Consider the following 20,350-nt stretch of genomic DNA (forward strand, 5'->3'; position numbering starts at 1 on the left):
TGGCTTTTGGGAAAAAACTGTTCTTGAATCTGTTAGTCCTTGCTCTGATGCACCTGTAGGGTGGTCATTTTGAATTGTTTTCTGTTTCTTTGTGGTCATATTGAGGTTTTTTTATGGTCGTTTTGCATTTCTTTGTGCTCTAATTCATCTTATTGTAACTGTTTAGAGTCTCTTTATTCATGTGTTGTCGTCGTTTTGTCCTGTAAATACAGTGATACAAAGACAATACACAGTCATGATGTTTTAGTGTGAAATGAGAAGATGAATCAGTTTTTCTTCGTCACTTTTAAGGCGAGACATTGCAGGCAAAAAGATAATTTTTCAATTCATTAATCTTCCATCAGATGTCTTTATTCAGACTAATGGAAAGAAAACATTGATGTTACTAAACTTTGTCTGTTTGTTTCTGTAGATTTCTCCTAAAATCATCAAAAGTTAGCATTGTATAATGCCTCATTTACATCTTTAAACATAAGATTTCATATGCAAGGAGGGAGAGTCGAGAGGAGGGAGGGAGGAGGGAGGAGGGAGAGAGGACGGAGAGTAGAGAGGAGGGAGGAAGGAGGGAGAGAGGAAGGAGAGAGGAGGGAGAGTCGAGAGGAGGGAGAGGAGAGAGAAGGGAGGGAGGATGGAGAGAGGAGGGAGAGTTGAGAGAAGGGAGGGGGGAGAGAGGAAGGAGAGAGGAGGGAGAGTAGAGAGTAGGGAGAGAAGGGAGAGTTGAGAGAAGGGAGGAAGGAGGGAGAGTCGAGTGGAGGGAGAATAGAGAGGACGGAGAGAGGAGGGAGAGTAGAGAGGAGGGTGAGAGGAGGGAGAGTAGAGAGGAGGGAGGGAGGAGGGAGAGAGAGTCCTGGTACTTCTGATAATATGATTCTTAGCAAAATGATCATAAAGAGACACATAAAAGAGATTAGATTCTCAGCCCGAGCCTGAACCCAAACTTGAGCCGACAATGACAACTTCTTACTTTATGAGCCTAATTGGGTGGGGAGAATGCTATGCCATAATCAGCACCACACGGGGCCTGCTGGGCTGTATGGTGGAGCACCACACTCTGACACACTTTGTCTGTTTGTTTCTGTAGATTTCTCCTAAAATCACCAAAAGTTAGCATTGTATAATGCCTCATTTACATCTTTAAACATAAGATTTCAGAAAACTTGTAGTAATAAAAACATTATTTTTGAGAAAGTCATAAATTTTGTTCGTTATGCACAAAATCTTTCAAATCATCTAAATCAGTATGTTATTTTCTTTTGAATCGGCCCAATTCACAGTCTCTTCATAGTCCAGATACTTCTGATAATATGATTCTTAGCTAGGGGTCAGCCCTATGGTCCCACATTTCTGACATTTTCAAAATTAGGTCTTGTGTTCTTACATTTCCCTTCAATTTAATCCCTATCCTCCCACAACATTTATTTACGGTCAAAATTTATGATTGGTTCAGAAAACACAAGACTTTCACCCAGGAAACTCTCCCTCTCTCTCTCTCTCTGGTCATTCGTTTTCTGTTTCTTTTTGGTCATTTTTTTATGGTTGTTAAGCATCTCTTTGTGCTCTTATTCATCTTATTGTAACAGTTTTGAGTCTCTTTGTTCATGTGTTGTCGTTGTTTTGTCCTGTAAATACAGTGATACAAAAACAAGGAGAACAGGAATGCAAATACAAATGCAAACTTCTACTTAACTTCCCTTCTGACTGGAACAAACACGTATTTATTTTGGTGTATGCAAAAGACTTTTGTGTGTTGTGACAACGTGATTATTGATAACATGTCTCCCAGCAGAATAGAATTGTGAAACAGAAGACAAGTTACAGTTAATTAACAAATATCCTCATCTAAACTCAGGAAATGCCTCAACGAGTGTCCATTTATATTAAACATTACATTAAATCACTGAAACACCTGACTGAAGGTAAAGACCTCACAGCAGTACTCAAAATTTACGTACACATATACAAGACATATGCAAAGAGACACAGAATGACTCTTAAAAGACACATAATGACCATGGCTCTCATCCTTTCCACAAAGGTGTCTGCTCTGCTAGATCACCATCACCACGCCCTCTACCACGCCTCTCCTCCCAAAACAGGAGGTAGAGTATCATCCATGTCAGCGTACTGACTGGAGACTGCAGAGGACACAACATCTGACAACTCTTTCAGCTCGGCTCACAGCTTTCAAAAGGTACACTTTAAAATATTACTCATTTTCTTATAAAGAGAAATTGGAATAAGAATAAAAGATCTGCAAACAGTCATAGAAATGAAAATGGAAACTGTAACGAGCCAACATGGCATCATGACTTTGCGTAAATATATAGGCCACTTTCATAAAGCCAAATGGCGTGTTATTTTACACCATTTTCAGCTATCCACGTGTATGATACACGCTGGAAATAGCTGATGTAAACAGACCCACCACGTGGCCTCGCCACGTTGCACGTTATCGCGAGAACGCGACGTACTATCGCGAGAACAACGTCACACGCCTGTCAAGAAAAAAAAAATGGTTGAGTTTAGGAAAAGAACACAGGGAAAGGCTTTAGTGACAAAACAGAGACAAAAACACGGAAAATAACGACTAAAACACGCTTACGACAACAACAAATGGTTGGGTTTAGGAAAGAAACATTGGGTAAGGCTTATTAAAAACAAAAAATAAAAAAAATAAAACGGCAAAAAACGGCCGAAAAATGGCCACACGCGGGGCGCGAACCCGGCCCTCCCAGGTGAAAGTCCTGTTTTACCCATCCGCCACCACAACCTACCTCTTTACCCAATCCCCCGTTCCTTTATACCACTCGCTACGGCGGAAATGGACTCGCAATATAGGCCAATGGCGGCCGATTTGCGTTGATAAACACAAAAAATGCGATTATGCGTCTTCATAACACGCAAAAACGGAATACAAATTGGCGTGTCATACATACGCCAATTCATGAGATCAGTCTGAACGAGCAGACAGCTTTGGGCATTTCATTTGGGTGTTTCACTGTGAGAATTAAAATAAAAGATACAGTGTTCTGAAGTAAATAAATCTTTGGTAGAGGAAGAATGAAAGAAGAAAAGGATATATAAGAATATCAATGAATGAGAAAGTAGTGTTTATACATGTTAGGATAGGAGTCATCATTTTACAAATGATTATTATAATTATTGATGTTGTTGCCGATGTTGTTTTCCAGGAACTACAGCTGAGATCTGAGATATGTAAATACCTTTGTGTTGTGACAATATGATTGTTGATAACGTGTTATATAACCAGAGACAGTACACAGTCAGTTAATGATGTTTTAGTGTTTTTTCGTCACTTTTAAGGCGAGACATTGCAGGCAAAAAGATAATTTTTCAATGTATCTTTTTTCAGACTAATGGAAAAAAAACATTGATGTTACTACTCTTTGTCTGTTTGTTTCTGTAGATTTCTCCTAAAATCACCCAAAATTAGCATTGTATAATGCCTCATTTACATCTTTAAACATAATATTTCATACGCAAGGAGGGAGAGTCGAGAGGAGGGAGAGAGGGAGGGAGGGAGGAGGGAGGGAGGAGGGAGAGTAGACAGGAGGGAGGGAGAGAGGAGGATGAGTAGAGAGGAGGGAGGGAGAGAGGAGGGAGGGAGGAGGGAGAGAGAGTCCTGGTACTTCTGATAATATGATTCTTAGCAAAATGATCATAAAGAGACACATAAAAGAGATTAGATTCTCTGCCCGAGCCTGAACCCAAACTTGAGCCGACAATGACAACTTCCCAACACTATCCTCGGGCCGGGCCGGGCCCTCGATCAAGCAGTTGTTTTTTGTTAGTCCAGATACTTCTGATAATATGAATCTTAGCTAAAATTATGAGTATTTCCTTATTGCTAACAGAAAATATTTGTCTTAAAGGTCCAGTTAGTAATTTTCTGCCGCTCGGAGCAAGGGGAATGAGAGGAGGTAACACCGAGCAGGGGGAATGAGAGGGGGTAACACTAGAGCAGGGGGAATAAGAGGAGGTAACACCGGAGCAGGGGGAATGAGAGGGGGAAGTTAGGTTACTAAAAGTAACCGTCCTGCAGCAAAAACAGTTACTAAAACAACTACAAAAAGACACAAAACTATCTCACAAAAGATAGAAAGAAACTACAAATCTGCTCTAACAAAGGTTCCTGGGACAATGTTCTGCTAAAATTTTGATTTATTCAAAGATTTTGAAATTCCAAAAGTCCTTTCTATAACCTGATCTCCTTCCCTACAGGTTACCCTCTGAAGAATGGACGTTAACAACACTACACAGGACAACAGCATCCTCACCATTCCACCTCCAATACCATTAGGCTATAATAATAATTACACCAACAGCACCTCAGGCTCCCAAAATCTCACCAACATCCTCTCAGGCTCCTATAATTACACCAACAGCATCATTATCCCCTACGCTGAATCTGATTTCATCATTTATGTGGGGACGTGCATCATCATTGCCATCGGCCTTCCTTTGACCCTCATCGCCATCTACTCTCTCTACTCTCAGGTATGAATATTAGGAATGAGATTTATTGATTTACTGTATGTGTCTGTAAAGGATCTTCATCTGGGTTGGGCTCCAAGTTTCAAATCTTCTTGTCCTCTTCTTGTCCTGTGGATCACCTAAACGTCCATTTAGTAACCCCACCCATGATCTTTCCCTGACCCTAAGTGGTCTTACCCTGCATGTTGACAGATTACACCATAGGGTCCTGACCAATTGTCAGTATTTGAGTTAGGAGTGAGAATATATTTTCATATCTGATGTTCCTAAGAGCACAAAAGACTTTGATAAAAGATGTAAAAAAACAGAAACAAAAAAAGCCAGCTGACTTACTGCAACTGCTGAGCAGAGAGTTCAGATTTACTCTGATTTACTTTCCTGCAGGTACGAAATGATCACGTTGCTCCCATCTACGTCATCAACCTTCTGATTTCTGACATCGTCCAGCTCTGCTACATGATCTGTGTGGTGGCACTACCTCAGAGCGTTATGAAATCCATGATAGACGTCACAATAGCCATTATCTTCCAGTTAATGTACATCTACAGTCTGATGACCAGTGTGTGCTTCATGGTGTGCATCGCCCTGGAAAGGTATCTGTTGATCCAGCCAGGCTGTTCTCATGAACCATTCGTACTTATAGCTCTGAAAAGTAAAGCTCTGTTATTGGTATGTATTCTAGTATTTATTTATTTATTTATTTATTTTTTACTGTCAGCAGCACATTGGCTGCTGCTGTATAAGAGCCTGAAGGTCCTTGTAGGGAGAGGTTCGGGGGGGGTGTTTGCCTCCTAAAACACAGGGCTTTACCGTTTTTTTCCGATTGCTAAACGACAGTGGGCACAACTGGAGTCACATGCAAAACTCAAACCACAGTCTGCATTACCACCAGTCACCTGAGCTAAACAGTTCACATCACCTGCTAAACTCATTCACAGCAACACAACTCTGACCCCCCACCACACAAGAAAAAGAGGCGCAGAATTCATGTCCCGGAAGAAGTTAAAAGTGTTAGTAAACAATTAACATCATTTTAGTGTCTAAACTTAACTCTTGTCACCACTTGACCCTTAACATTGTGTCTGATAAACCCAACTGTCCCGACCGCTGAAAGGACCATCATCTCACGGTGCTTTGTACCCGGTGTTGTATCAAACTCTGTTTCCCCGTGGAGATCTGTTTTCTCCTACCTAGACCTGAACCAAACCTTATCCCCAAACTTAAAGGGGTGATAGAATGCAAAACCGATTTTACCCTGTCATAGTTGAATAACGACAGTTTGGTGGGTAAATAGGACATACATAGAAGCTCAAAATCCCACTGACACCCCTTTACTATGAAAATCTCATATTTTGAAACTGCCGCTGAAAATGGGCGAATCCCAACAAAGCTGAGTTGCTTACGCAAGCGTCTCAAAATCCGGAACCTTAAGAGAACAGTCCGCCCCCCAACATTTACATAGGCTACACAACTGACCTGAGATCAGGTAGTCTTCTGAATCTAGCTAGGTCACGCAGATCTCTGCTATTCCATTACAAAATTCACTTCTGAAACTTTTTAGCGAAAATCAACCATATAAAGCTCGAATATGGGCCGCTTTACGAAAATGGATGGCTAATTGCAAATTTTCTCCGACTGTGTCGGAGTTTAGTGCCGGTGTTGGTGCTGCCTGGGTTGCTACATCGCCGCCCTGACCGCAGTGTCAGCGAGCTTGTTCGCCCGCAGTCCTTTACCGCAGCCCGCGGGTTCCAGTTAATCTTATAATGGGTATGTGTGTTGAGTTATTTAAACAAACAATCGGGAAATAAACGCCTCTTGTCCGCGAGTCTCATTGATAGAGCCGCGGTGAGATGGAGTCCATCAATGAGAGCTAGCTAGCCTCCTCCTAACTCTGACATTCACAAAAATACATTCAATTGAAATCCGAAATCGGACAAGTGTTAGCTAAGCTTTGTAAGACCTTGAGGAACCTGTAATATTCATGCCGTGACGAAATTCAAACTGTAAATATACTTTAGTTATGCGAAAGTGAGCAAGCTAGGATATTTCCCCATTGTAATGAATGGGACATATAGCAAGCAGCTGTTCGTCCTACAAAGACGCCTTGCGTTCATAAAAATGCCTTAAAATCAAATCGGACACAACGGTTAGCTTTATAAGACATTGGGGAATGTGTTGTATAAGTGGCGTGACGAAATTCAAACTGTAAATATAATTTAGTTATGGCGACAATGTAGCTAGCTAGCTGCGGTATTTCCCCATTGTAATGAATGGGACATATAGCAAGCAGCTGCTTGTCCTACAAAGACGCCTCGCGTTCATAAAAATGCCTTAAAATCAAATCGGACACAACGGTTAGCTTTATAAGACATTGGGACATTCAAAACCGTAAATGTATTATTTATAGATATAGTTATGCCGGCAGCTGGCCGCAGAGCCCCGTAGTGCAGTATCCACAAAGGGTGACTTTGCCCTGGGTATGGAGCCCAGCAGGCTGTCGCTTTCTCGTCAGACTGTGTGGAGCTCCTAAAGTCCGACACGTCTTACCAAATTTGCAATTAGCCATCAATTTTTGTAAAACGGCCCATATTTGAGCTTTATATAGTTGATTTCTCACTTAAAAAAGTCTCAGAAGTGAATTTGGTAATGAAACATTGCAGTGTCTGGAATATGAGATTCTGTCGCTTCTCTAATGTATGTGTATTGGGGATTCGCTCAACCAATCAGCGCGCATCTCTAATGTCTGCGTATGGCAAGTCGCTCAACCAATCACCGCGCAGCTCATCTAAATATTCATGACCATACCATATTTGGAAGAAAAGCTCTTGTTACAAATAGGGCCAAAACACAGGGATGCATAAGGGCCAGTAAAATATCAACCAGGCCATTTTCAGCCCAACCAATGTTACATACCCCATTAGGAGACCATAAGGAACAGTGTGAAATACCCTATATAATCATTCTATCACCCCTTTAACTACAGGGAGAAACGCTATGCATTTTAACAGCAAGACACTTTTCGACATGAGAACAGACTTTGATACAACACGGCTCAAAGTCACCTTTTGTCAGCTCTGTTGCCGGCCGAATTGTTGTGCATACATTTTCATACTGGATCGTACTAACCTATTGATGAGAATACGTTGATCCAGCATGTGTAGCTCCTTCTGTGTCTGACCGTTGGATTATTGAAATCTGAGGCTGTTTATCTTGTATTTCAGGTATTTGCTGATCGTCTTCCCACTGTGGTACCGCTGCAGACGAACCATCAAGTCCACCGTGGTGATCTGTGTCGTGGCCTGGGTCCTTCCTTCTCTCTACTTTCTCATCTCCATTGTCTTTCTGCTCCTTCCCTTCCCACTGCTCATATTCTTCTGCTGTGCGACTCTCAAAGCCCTGTCTGCCTCCGTCTCGATCCTGCCTGAGGAAAAACGACGAATTGTAGGAACTTTGGTCCTGATGCTGCTAATTTACACTCTGCTTTTCCTGCCCTACATCATTTGTTCAATAGTATTGAATAACACAAATAATGAATCACCAAGTAATACTGTCTCCTACCTAAATACTCTCGTCCACCTGTCTCCTGTGTTCCTTGAGCTGAATCCTCTTGCAGACTTGATTCTGTATATTTTCATGAAGAAAGGGGCCCTAGACAAGATTTTGGCCTCTGTGTGTTGTTGCAGAGTTGCAGACAAAGATGTCAGCAGTCTGGAAAACAACACTAATGTTTAGAACTAGAAAAGTGGACTCAGGCTACATCCACACTGATTTTAAGCAGAATTTTTGAGACAAGAAGATCTCCGTGCACACAACGAGTTTTAGCTCCAGTGACAGAACTAATCTCAGTCCATGTTACAGACCTGCAAACCCAGAAGGGCTGAACAATGTGACACATTTTATACAACAGGGTTTGAGCTTTAAAAACTGACATCACTCTTTCATTTAACAGGTTAGTCTTGTCTAGTGACACTAGGTTCAGGGGTGCTGTGTGCGTTGTGTTTTAGTTATGTTTTTAGTTTTGGTTTAACCTTTTTGCTACGTTTACACGTGGCAGGCTATTTCCATAAACGGACATTTCAACCGCTCCGTTTTCAGAAAAATGTTCGTTTATATGTACCCGTGTATATATGCCGTCAATGCCGTCAAGAGCAATTCCAGACCTGCAGTGTAACGAGAAGCTCAAGCCCACGTTAGCCAATCAGAATCCCAACAATAGCAACAACAGCAACCAATCAGGACCCTCTTTCTCTCTCTTGGCTGCCTAAACCTCCGTTTGTCTCAGTTTACTTGCAAACGAAGATTTACAAAACCTCCACTCTGGCCAGAGTTTTTAGAAATAATCGTTTTCTTTGATAAAAATTGGGTTTTCGTGTAAATGAGAGGCCAAACCGCAGGAAAATATCTGGGTCTTCCCTTTGTGTAAACAGGGCCTTTGTTTTCTTATGAAGCTCAGCGCAAATTCTTTCAGGAAGACTTCTAATCACTGCAATCACCACTATCTCTCCCTAAATCTTTTCAGCTGTTAAGAGGTCTTCACGCTTCGGTAAAACAATCAGAATTGGCCACAAATTCATGATCCAATCACAGCATGACATCCTGCTTTAAATGGCTCTCTCCTTGCTATCAGCTGGCTTCTCAGGCAAACGTGCAACCCTCCTCCTCCCCTTCCACCTCCAGCGGAGTGGTCCTTCGTTCAGCCTCCTGGTTCCCTCTCCGCCATCACCAGTGTCTAGGCTCCATCGGGGGGAATATGTCTATTTCTCTACCCCTTTAAATATTTTAATGATGGAGTCTAATCCCCAAAGACTTTGTACATTTCATATTATGCTTATCTACAATAAATATTTGCATATCTGCAACAAAATTTCTCCTGATTGAAATAGCTGTAGTAGTAGTCTTCCTTTTGGGGATCTCTTTTTGTTATATTCCTTTGTTGATTTCCACAGCACCCATACACACACACACACACACACACACACACACACACACACACACACACACACACACACACACCTGTGTTTCTGATATTAACTTCTTCAGCTTGGAGCTTATTTCTTCTTTTACAAAACAACAGAAGTGAAATAAAAAGAGTTATAAATCCAGCAGCACAGCTTTGTTTCTTCTTCTTTTTCACTGTTAACTTTAAATTCAATCTCATTATTGTTGTGGTATCCTAGCTACAAGACAAAGTTCCTACAAATACATACCTGTAAGTTATATTATTGATACTCACCTATTAGTAATAATGCTACCTCTCTCTCTCTCCTCTCTCTCTCTCTCCCTCCCTCCCTCTCTCTCTCTCTCTCTCTCTCTCTCTCTCTCTCTCTCTTCTGTCTCTCTCTGTCTCCCTCTCCCTCTCTCTCATGTTCATGCCTGCTTAGTAAAGATTTATTTGATTGTTTTTTGTTTTGCAGGGACCAATCACAAGTGATCTGATGTAACCCAACATTCCAGACAGTACGTTGTGATTGGTCCATTCATAAGAGCAGACACTAGGTGGCAGGACAGAGACGTTTTGGATCAACTTTTGTCACAGAGTGATCCTTTATCATGTAGAGTCACATTCATTCACTTTGTTTCAAGAGATTACAAACAGACACAGAGCCAGGGGCCCTGACTCTTCAGATGCTGCTGAAAAACACACAATATGACCACAGAGACACTCAGAAACAGTAAAAAAAGATCAAACACAACAACAAAAAGATGCTAAATGAAAAAAATCTGATGAACAGATGAGTTGTTGTTGTTAAGATATGACTCAAAGTATTTGAGTGAGGTATTAGTACTTCTACTGCAGTAATCTGAATACTTCCTCCACCACTTCCATCAACACACACAACATCTAACATGTCATCATAAAACCTGTTAATGCAGCACAGTTCAATAGCAGCTTCACAACTCCAATAAAAGAAATAAAATACTTATAAAAGACTCATGATCATGATCGAGGTAAAGATGGAGTGACCCTGCCTGGAGGAAGCCCGGGGCCCCTGTCTGGAGCCAGGCCCAGATGGCGGGCTCGTCAGTGAGCGTCTGGTGGCCGGGTTTGCCACGGAGCCCGGTCGGGCACAGCCCGAAAAAGCTATGTGGCCCCCATCTCTCCAGCCCATGGGCCCACCACCTGTGGGAGGAACCGCTGGGGTCGGGTGCACTGCTACATGGGTGGCAGTGAAGGTCAGGGGCCTCGACAGACCAGACCTGGGCAGCAGATGCTGGCTCTGGGGACGTGGAACGTCACCTCTCTGTTGGGGAAGGAGCCGGAACTGGTGCGGGAGGTGGAGCGCTACCGGTTAGATCTGGTGGGGCTTACCTCTACGCACAGTCTCGGTTCTGAAACCATACTCCTGGATAGGGGTTGGACTCTTTTCTTCTCCGGAGTTGCCCAGGGTGTGAGGCGCCGGGCGGGTGTGAGGATACTAACAAGCCCCCGGTTGAGCGCTGCTATGTTGAGTTGAGTTTATATATATATATATATATAATTATTATTATTATTATTATTATTATTATTATTATAATAATGGCCCAGGGTGACCAATAGCCTAACCCATGACAGAGCTGCCAACCAATCAGGAGTGACTTTTCTTGTTTAAAAGTAGTGGTTTCATCCAATACTGAGTGAGGAAATTCCAGCCAGGCCAGACACTCTCTGGCCAGGCACGCGTTGCTGCTGTTCATATGCTAATTAGATCCATTAACACCTCCGTGGGGGCTCTCCACATACGTCATGGTTCGTTACCGACAATATGTGGCACAGACGAACGCGACGTTCACAGGCTGTAAACTGTCGTTAACTGCCGAAAATTAGGGGGATTTCCGGGCTTTTCCGGGCGTTTGTGTGCAGTTATTATAAAGTGCTACCGATTTTGGCCTCTGTGTGTTGTTGCAGTTTGGAAGACAACACTTTTTTTTTCTGTGAAAAAAAATGCTTGTTTAGACTTAAATAGACTTATTTTCATTAGTACGCTCTAATATGTTTTCGGTTTTTAATTTTTGGGGCCAAAAATGGCTCTTTGTAAAAGTTGCTGACCCCTGACATAATGATGCCGCAAGTTTCCTACTAACCCCGCACCCTGACACACCCACACACACACACACACACACACACACACACACACACACACACACACACACACACACACATACACACATACACACATACAAGCAAAGGCAGCTTTATTCGTATAGCACATTTCAGCAACAGGGTATTTAAAGTGCTTTACATGAAATATTAAAGAGCAGTTAAACAATTATAAAATACGCCAATAAAAGTTACAGTGCAGTATAAAAAAATGTATATTAAAGCACAGTATAAGAAATAAACAATTATTTAAAGAATAATTCTTTGAGGCACTGGAAGCCAGCGTAAAGACTTCAGAACTGGAGTGATGTGATCCACTTTCTTGGTCTTAGTGAGGACTCGGGCAGCAGCGTTCTGAATCAGCTGCAGCTGTCTGATTTTTTAAGGGAGACCTGTAAAGACACCGTTACAGTAGTCAAGTCTACTGAAGTTAAAAGCATGGACAAGTTTTTCCAAATCCTGCTGAGACATAAGTCCTCTAACCCTTGATATATTCTTAAGGTGATAAAAGGCTGACTTTGTAATTGCCTTAATGTGGCTGTTGAAATTCAGGTCTGAGTCTATGGCTACACCCAGATTTCTGGCTTTGTCTGTTGTTTTTCACATTGTCATTTGAAGCTGAGCGCTGACTTTTAATCGTTCCTCTTTTGCTCCAAAAACAACCACCTCAGTTTTTTCTTCATTTAATTTAAGAAAGTTCTGGCACATCCAGTCGTTAATTTGTTCAATGCACTTAGTCAGTTTTTGTATTAGACTATAGTACCCTGGCGATAAGGTTATGTAAATGTGTGTGTCGTCTGCATAACTTTGTTAATTTATTTTAGTTTTCCATAATCTGGGCCAGTGGAAGCATGTAGATGTTAAACAGAAGAGGCCCCAGAACGGAGCCTTGTGGAACTCTGGACGTCATATTTGTATGCTCAAATGCATAATTACCTATAGACAAAGTAGTCCCTATTCTTTAAGTAGGATTCAAACCAGTTTAGTACTGTGCCAGAAAGGCCAACCCAGTTTTCCAGTCGGTCTAGTAATATGTCATGGTCGACCGTGTCAAATGCAGCACTGAGATCAACTAATACTAAGACTGAAATTTTGCCACTATCTGTGTTTAAGTGGATGTCATTAAAAACTTTATCAATAGCCCTCTCAGTGCTGTGGTGTGGTGGAAAACCTGACTGGAAGGCAGGGTGTAGCAGGGCATAGCATGGCGCAGAGCAGGACCACAGCGACAGCTGCAACCATGATTTAGGTGCCACCCTAATCCAAGGAAAACTCTTGTAACTTAGTTACAAGCATTTCTGGGACATGTATGCACACAGATGGAAAGAGAGAGGAGAGAGAAACTCAGTGTGTCTCCCGGCAGTCTAAAACTATAACAGCATAAATAAGAGCTGGTGGAAGGCAAACCTGAGCCAGTTATATAAGGGTTGGTAGATTAATCTGACAACTATGAGGAGAAGCAAAGAAGAGAGCAGAAAGTAGAGGAAGCAGCAGAGCCAACAGTAAAGGCAGAAAAGACAAGAAGCACTTTAACGTTACAGAACAAACTAGCTATATCACGTTCCGCATCACGTAGTAACCTTCAGGAAATGAAGTAACATCTGATTTGAAGGATATCTTAGCATGTGAAGGAATTTGGTGTTAAAAATGTGACTGGTCTGGCCAAGAGGCCAGAGTAATCTGACTCCAATTTCTAAGGTCACTACACCCTGATAAGTGCTCGTTTACTGGTAGATCAGGAAGTAAAACTCAGGATTCGTTCGTTCATTTATATATACTGTATATATATAAAGCTTTAGTGATAAATGATACGTGTACACGGATCAGATATTACAAGACAAGTCTTTTTCTCCTTTTAATGTAATGTAGTTAATGAGCGCTGTATGACTGCTGGTTGTCTTTGTTAGTCTTATGTTACCTGCCTAGGGACTGCAGATGGAAAGTAGTTACTTTAACTAATTCTGGCATATTTACATGGTGTTTTTATACAACTATGTTCATAAATATGCATGGTCCCTGTCAAATAAATCAATAAAATAAATAAAAATTTCTCTCCTAGCAAACAGACAGAGTCCCGCCAGGCGTCTGATGCGGCTATGTTAAAAATCTATCTTTTGATCCATTTCTGTCCCATCTCCTTGGTGGTGTTGTCATCAGTTTTGGATGTAGTCCAGATCTTCTAGGCTCCAGCCAGTCCCTACTACAATGTAGCACAATGTAAGAAATGTTACCTTGGCTTCTCCCATTCCCAGGTGAAAAGAGACAAGCTGTTATTGTTGGGATTTTCTTAGTTGCATTCTATTTACCAAAACTATACATTAGTTACAAAATGTTTTACGATGTTCATATGACTGAATACATGTGTATTTTCTGAATGTTCTGCAGACTTAGGGAGTTGCGTGAGAGCCAATGCCATTTTCTCTTACTTTACTCTTACAAAATTATATCCTACACATAATAGCATATGCTAGCATGGGTTACCATTGATGAGCGTTTGGGTTGCTCAGTGAATGTGAATGGTCATGTGATATGTGTTATCAGACACGTAAGTATGCACAGATATTAATTCAGCTACTGGATATAAAACTATTTTGTGCATGGAGGTTGTTTTTGTCTCCAAATACTGCTAAAAAAACAAAAAGTAGCAGTGTGAATGTAGCCTGAGTCCACTTTTCTAGTTCACACCATTAGTGTTGTTTTCCAGACTGCTGACATCTTCCACTCTGCAACAACACACAGAGGCCAAAATCTTGTCTAGGGCCCCTTTCTTCATGAAAATATACAGAACCAAGTTTGCAAGAGGATTCAGCTCAAGAAACACAGAAGACAGGTACAAGAGAATATTAGTTTGTGATTGGTCTTTTGCGTATCTCACTACCATTATCAAAATGATGTTGGGCAAGAAAAGCAGCGTGTACATTAGCAGCACCAGGACCAAAGTTCCTACAATTCGTCGTTTTTCATTAGGCAGGATCGAGACAGAGACAGACAGGACTTTGAGAGTCGCACAGCAGAAGAATATGAGCAGTGGGAAGGGAAGGAGCAGAAAGACAACGGCGATGATTTGTGGTACATTCAAGTCACTACCAAAAAATATAGTGAAAAGGTAGAGAGAAGGAAGGACCCAGGCCACGACACAGATCACCACAGTGGACTTGATGGTTCGTCTGCAGTGGTACCACAGTGGGAAGACGATCAGCAAATACCTGAAATACAAGATAAACAGCTTCAGATTTCAATAATACAACAGTCAGAGAAGCTACACATGCTGGATCAATGTATTATAATGAACAGGTTTGTATGATATTGTACCAAAATGTATGCACAACAATTCCTATGGTATGAGACAGATACCTTTCCAGGGCGATGCACACCATGAAGCCAACACTGGTCATCAGACTGTATTGGTAAATACGATTGTAGATAGTGAATATTATCGGGCTGTTAGGTTGTATCAGGTCACAGATCATACAGCAGAGCTGGATGAGGTCAGAAATCAGAAGGTTGATGACGTAGATGGGAGCAACGTGATCATTTCGTACCTGCAGGAAAGTAAATCAGAGTTAATCTGAACTCTCTGCTCAGCAGTTGCAGTCAGTCAGCGGTTTTTTTTTTATTTCATATTTTTCATCAACTCTTTTTACATTACATTATCATACGTACAACTCGTCAAAAACTGACACTTGGTCAGCCCCCATATAGTTTAATCTTTCAACATGCAGGATAAAACCACTTAGTTAGAGTTAGGGAAAGATCGTGGATGAGACTACAAACATTTAAGTGACACATAGGATGTGAAGAAGAAGAGGGGCAGTTGGGGTTAGGCAAAGATTGTGGGTTGGGTTAAAAAATTTACTTTAGCTAAGACACAGTACAGATAGGGTTAGGAAAAGATTGTGGATGGATTTACAAAATGTACGTTAAAGTGACCCCCTGGACAAGAAGCGGACACAAACCTTGGAAATGTGGCATCAACCCAGATCCTTAAAATACACACACAGTAAATAAATAAATCTCATTCTTAATTTTCATACCAGAGAGTAGAGCGAGTAGATGGCGATGAGGGTCAAAGGAAGGCTGATGCAAATGACTATGTACGTCACCACATCTGAGATTAATCCACCTTTAAGGTAGTCAAAGGTGCTTTTGGTGTTATTACTGGAGCCTGTGGTGCTGTTGGTGTAATTACTGGAGCCTAAAGGTAGAAGGGTGGTGGGTGAGGCGGTGGGGCTGGTAAAGATGTTGTTGTCCTGTGAAGTGGTGCTGGTAAATTGAGATGGAATGGTTGTTGGGAAGAAGCCTATAGGTTGAAGGGTGGTGGTTGGGATGTCTATTGGAGTTGGAGTTGGAATGCTGTTGGTTGTAAAGTTTTCCTGTGAAGTGGTGCTGGTAAATTGAGGTGGTATAGTGGTGCTGGTAAAGATGTTGTTGTCCTGTGAAGTGGTGCTGGTAAATCGAGGTGGAATGGTTGTTTTGATGAAGCTTAAAAGTAGAAGGGTGGCGGTTGGGATGTCTATTGGAGTTGAAATGCTTTTGGTTGTGAAGTTTTCCTGTGAAGTGGTGTTGGTAAAGATGCTGTTGTACTGTGAAGAGTTGTTAAGGCTCATTTTTCAGAGGGTAACCTGTAGGTAAGGAGATCAGGTTATAGAAATGGACATTTGTTTTTTATTTGTTATTTCAACATTTTTTAATAAATCAACATTTTAGCATGAAAATGTTCCAGGGACCTTTATTTGAGCAGATTTGCAGTTTTATAGTTGTTTTGCATCTTTTGGGTGATCGTTTTAAGCCTTTTTTAATGGCTGTTTTGTGTGTCTTTGTAGTTGTTTCGTTAGCTGTTGTCGCTGCAGGACGGTTACCTTTTGTCTGCTAAACCTAAACTGTCCAGTCCGTCACCTCAAGCCTCAACGTGTTTTCGTTGGATATCATAGGAAGTAGAGCTGAAGCTCTTTGCCCCACGGGTTCGGTCGGGTTTGGTTTTCCATGGGCTCGGGCTGGGCTTGGGCATGCGCTCCGGGTTGCGCAGTAAATGCTTGGTCAATGATGCGTTTCAATTAGTGAGAAAATGTATGCTGAGCAGGTGAAATGGAGGCTGGCCTCTGGAGTACTTATTTTATTTCTTTGATCCAACTTCCAAGTGGCCTATAGCCGACGTTAGTCATGAATAAATTATGTTAAAACATGTATAAATTACTAATTCTTTACAAAAGGAAAAAGAGCTGTGTGCGTGCCCACATTTGAATAATGTCGGGCTGTAAACAGGTTTGGGCTTTTAAAAAGCTGTCAATCAAAATGTACTTGTAAGAGTCGGGCCGAGTTCTGGGATCGGGCCTTGATGGGCCTAACTTTTAAGGCCCAATTAAGGCTCTAATAGGAACTGTTCCTGAGACAATTTATTTGCATTAACAGGTTTATATATCTTTCGAAATTACACTGACCACCGTTGCTCACGTGACAGCTAAGTTTAGACACCGAAACGACTACCGTTAGTTATGATCACAAAAAAGTGAAAGGGGAGATATTTCCTGCCAATTGGGAGATCTTCTGCACAACATCGGCCATCAGATCAACGAAGCATCTTAGAACATGAAGGAAGGACACATAACACATGAGTTCAGCAGCTTGACAGAGGTTGGAACAAACAATGTCTTAAGTCTGTTTGTTTTACATTTTGGCACAAAAAATCTTCTCCCTGATGGCAGAATTTCATATTCAGGAAAGAGAGGGTGTTGAGAGTCTGCAGTGAGCATGAGCCCAGGTCGCTAATGAGCCACGCACCCAGATCAGATCTAATGACTCTAGTTCTTTATCTATTATCTGCTCTAGTTTTTCCAATGTTTTAGACACAGATATGGTGATAACAACGGTCAAAAACTATGTGAAAAAGAGATGCTAAACTATTGTTTAGAAAGAAAGAAGCCAAGATACATGACTTTAATGTCAAAAATGTTGCTTAAAAGAACTGGACGTGCTACACAAAACATGCAGTGAGTTTATTTTTCATTGCCCTTCATTGGAATGGAAGCAGCTTTTTCTTTCAACTATTGTTCGAAATTGGTCCCAAAATTAATTTCTTTTTTGGCCCGGGACGACAGGAGTGCCCTAAGCTCAAACCGTGCCTTGGACACAAAATTATTTAGAGCCGGCTCTGTTTTAAATGCACCGTGGCTTTAAAGAAGTCCAAGATAAAGACAGAAAATGTCAAACATGTTACAGCCATCCCCGGTCTCCCCTACTCACCGGCTTTTTTCCTGATCACTGTGGCGATGCCTAGGTTTCCAGCTTTATTTCACAAACTGTTGTCTGTCACTAGGAGACCTCTCTCTGACCGATCAGGTGTGTCTGCAGGCGGACTTGTCCTGCCGGTCGGACACGCCCCCCAGCCAGAAGACTTCATGTTTCACACGCCAGCAAGCAGCAAAAAGCTAATTTAAAAATATGCCATGCATAATTCATAAAATAATTGTACTATTGTACAAGGTTGCTATTAAGTAAATTAATCGTTGCCAGCGCTGTATTAAAATAAAAATATAGAGTAATGTTCCATGTTGGTCAGGGGTTACTTGGCTTAAAAACACAATTCAAAGGGGGAACATTATTGAAAAAAGTTTGAGAACCACTAATCTAGATCAAACCAGGCATTAGAAGAATTGGAAAGTTTTAAATACAGTTGCAGAAAAGTCTAGGGCACTCTTTGGCTAAAAGTTAAAACACCTTTATTCAGATGGAAGGCTTTTTAACTTTTCCTTCTTTTAGTTTTAAGACTGACGTAAAGACAGGGTGCAAAATTCACTTAGCTCCTTTAAAAGTAGTCTCAGCTGCCATACAGTATTGCCAGCATCTTTAATTTTGTCATGCACTAAAATAGGCAAGAACCTCAATAGCCACCTATTAATTAAAAGGAATCACTCAGGGAAGAGAATCAGGAGGAATGAAAATTTGATATGAATCTGAATATTCCGATCCAATAGAATTAATCAAAAGAGGTGAATTTTATATCAGCTGACAAAGACCTTCATCTGCCCCACATACATTCCAGACTGTAGGTTATCACAACATTGTGTAAATACATTGTTGTGTTTTTTAAGTCAACTGTTTTTAATGTTTCCTCATTCCCCAAAACACAAAACAACACTTGATTACGTGTCTGTAAGAAGAAGTAGGCACAGAGGCAGAAGTATAAGGAAACAGAACTTCAGACCGATCAGCAGATAAATGTGAAACCGTCTCAGACAGCCGGAGTCTGAGAAGCATGGGAGAATAATTGTGGAATTTGTTTCAACACAATTAGTCTTGATATGATTGTTATGAGGAACACATCATCTGATGCTGTTGCATGACAACACTGAACCAACTGGTTCATGGGATGGAACTTGTACTTTGGTTTTCTCTGAAACTCTTTACGCTTGATACTGGACCAATGTCAAAGACTGCTGTTCCCATCAGTCACTTAGACACAAAAACATAGAAAATAAAAAAATGTTGCGAAGTTGAGGATGTTTTTATTTTGCCATTTCCACAAATTTGAAAGCACATTTGAGAAGTGTGCACAAGGAGGCTAACCTAACTTACCATAACAAGGTAAAGGAGAACAAAAAGCCCCCTTTGCCCGAAACAGAAGCTAACACCGGGAAAGGGCATATATTCAATTCAATTCAAATCACTTTAATCATCCCCAGGGGGCAATTCAATGGCACAAAGAGCAGCACATTCCCACATATACAGTACATCATCAATACAATAATACATAAATAGTAATAAAAAAAGGAGGAAGAAAGGGAATGGAATGAATGCATCAGTTATCAATCTACAGAATGTAGTGCAATCCAAGATTTGGAAAGTGTGTGTGTGTGTGTGTGTGTGTGTGTGTGTGTGTGTGTGTGTGTGTGTGTGTGTGTGTGTGTGTGTGTGTGTGTGTGTGTGTGTGTGTGTGTGCGTGTGGGGGGGGGGCTGAGAGTTCAGGAGTTGGACAGCCCTGGGGACAAAGGTCACCTTCCTCCTCTGGGTCTTACAGCTTTGACAACGAAGTCTTCGCCTTGAAGAGAGCCACTTAAACATTATCAACATAACATGTGATGGATCACGAAGGATCTTACAGGCAGTCTTCAGTGTCTGCTGTTCACATAGGGTGGACAGATCTCTCAAGGGGTGCCCAATAATTCTGGAACAGACTTTAACAGTTCGATGTAAATTATTCCTGTTTTGAAGGCTAATGGAAAAAAAACAACAAGTGAAGGAAAAGGTCATCACACTTTCGATAAATGAATAGTAAAATGTGATTAGGATGTCCTTGCTTACATCAAATGATTTTAGTTTCCTAAGCAGGTACTGCCGCTGATGGCATTTCTTCAGAATGTCGTCTGTGTTGGATGAAAACTTCAGCTTGTTGTCAAAAATAGTCCCAAGATATTTATACTCCTCTACAACCTCCACTGGCTTTCCTTGGATGGTAGTAGTAACTGCCTCAGCCAACTGCCTCTGCTTAGGAGAGAAAGTCACTATCATCTCCTTGGTTTTATCCACATTCAGCTCCAAACAGGACATTTCACACCACTTCACAAACTCCTGCAGAGCTGAACTGTGGTCATGGAGTTTGCCTGAAAGCAGAGACAGGACAACTGTGTCATCAGCAAACTTCACCATATGACAATTTGGCTGAGTAGACCTATAGTCGTCTGTGTAGAGGATGTACAGGAGGGAGGAAAGGACACACCCTTGTGGCGAACCTGTTGACGTGATCCGGACATCTGAAAAGGT

General features: G+C 41.4%; 1 protein-coding gene across 1 annotated transcript; it reads left to right on the top strand.

Moving 5' to 3' along the window:
- The first annotated feature begins 2,044 nt into the window (after positions 1-2,044).
- On the top strand, positions 2,045-8,439 carry LOC120548061 (mas-related G-protein coupled receptor member B2-like). Its single transcript, XM_039784012.1, has 4 exons — positions 2,045-2,191; positions 4,243-4,518; positions 4,900-5,108; positions 7,737-8,439. Exons 2-4 carry the CDS (start codon positions 4,258-4,260, stop codon positions 8,245-8,247), a joined length of 981 nt encoding a protein of 326 aa, XP_039639946.1. The 5' UTR covers positions 2,045-2,191; positions 4,243-4,257; the 3' UTR covers positions 8,248-8,439.
- Positions 8,440-20,350: the final 11,911 nt, after the last annotated feature.

This window comes from Perca fluviatilis, chromosome 19 (assembly GCF_010015445.1).
Source record: "Perca fluviatilis chromosome 19, GENO_Pfluv_1.0, whole genome shotgun sequence".
Lineage (NCBI taxonomy): Eukaryota > Metazoa > Chordata > Actinopteri > Perciformes > Percidae > Perca > Perca fluviatilis.

Excerpts from the sequence above, each read along its gene's own strand:
- LOC120548061 (XM_039784012.1), top strand. The coding sequence starts at position 4,258 with ATGGACGTTAACAACACTACACAGGACAACAGCATCCTCACCATTCCA. Across the intron at positions 4,519-4,899 it reads TCTACTCTCTCTACTCTCAG|GTACGAAATGATCACGTTGC; the intron begins GTATGAATATTA and ends ACTTTCCTGCAG. Across the intron at positions 5,109-7,736 it reads GTGTGCATCGCCCTGGAAAG|GTATTTGCTGATCGTCTTCC; the intron begins GTATCTGTTGAT and ends CTTGTATTTCAG.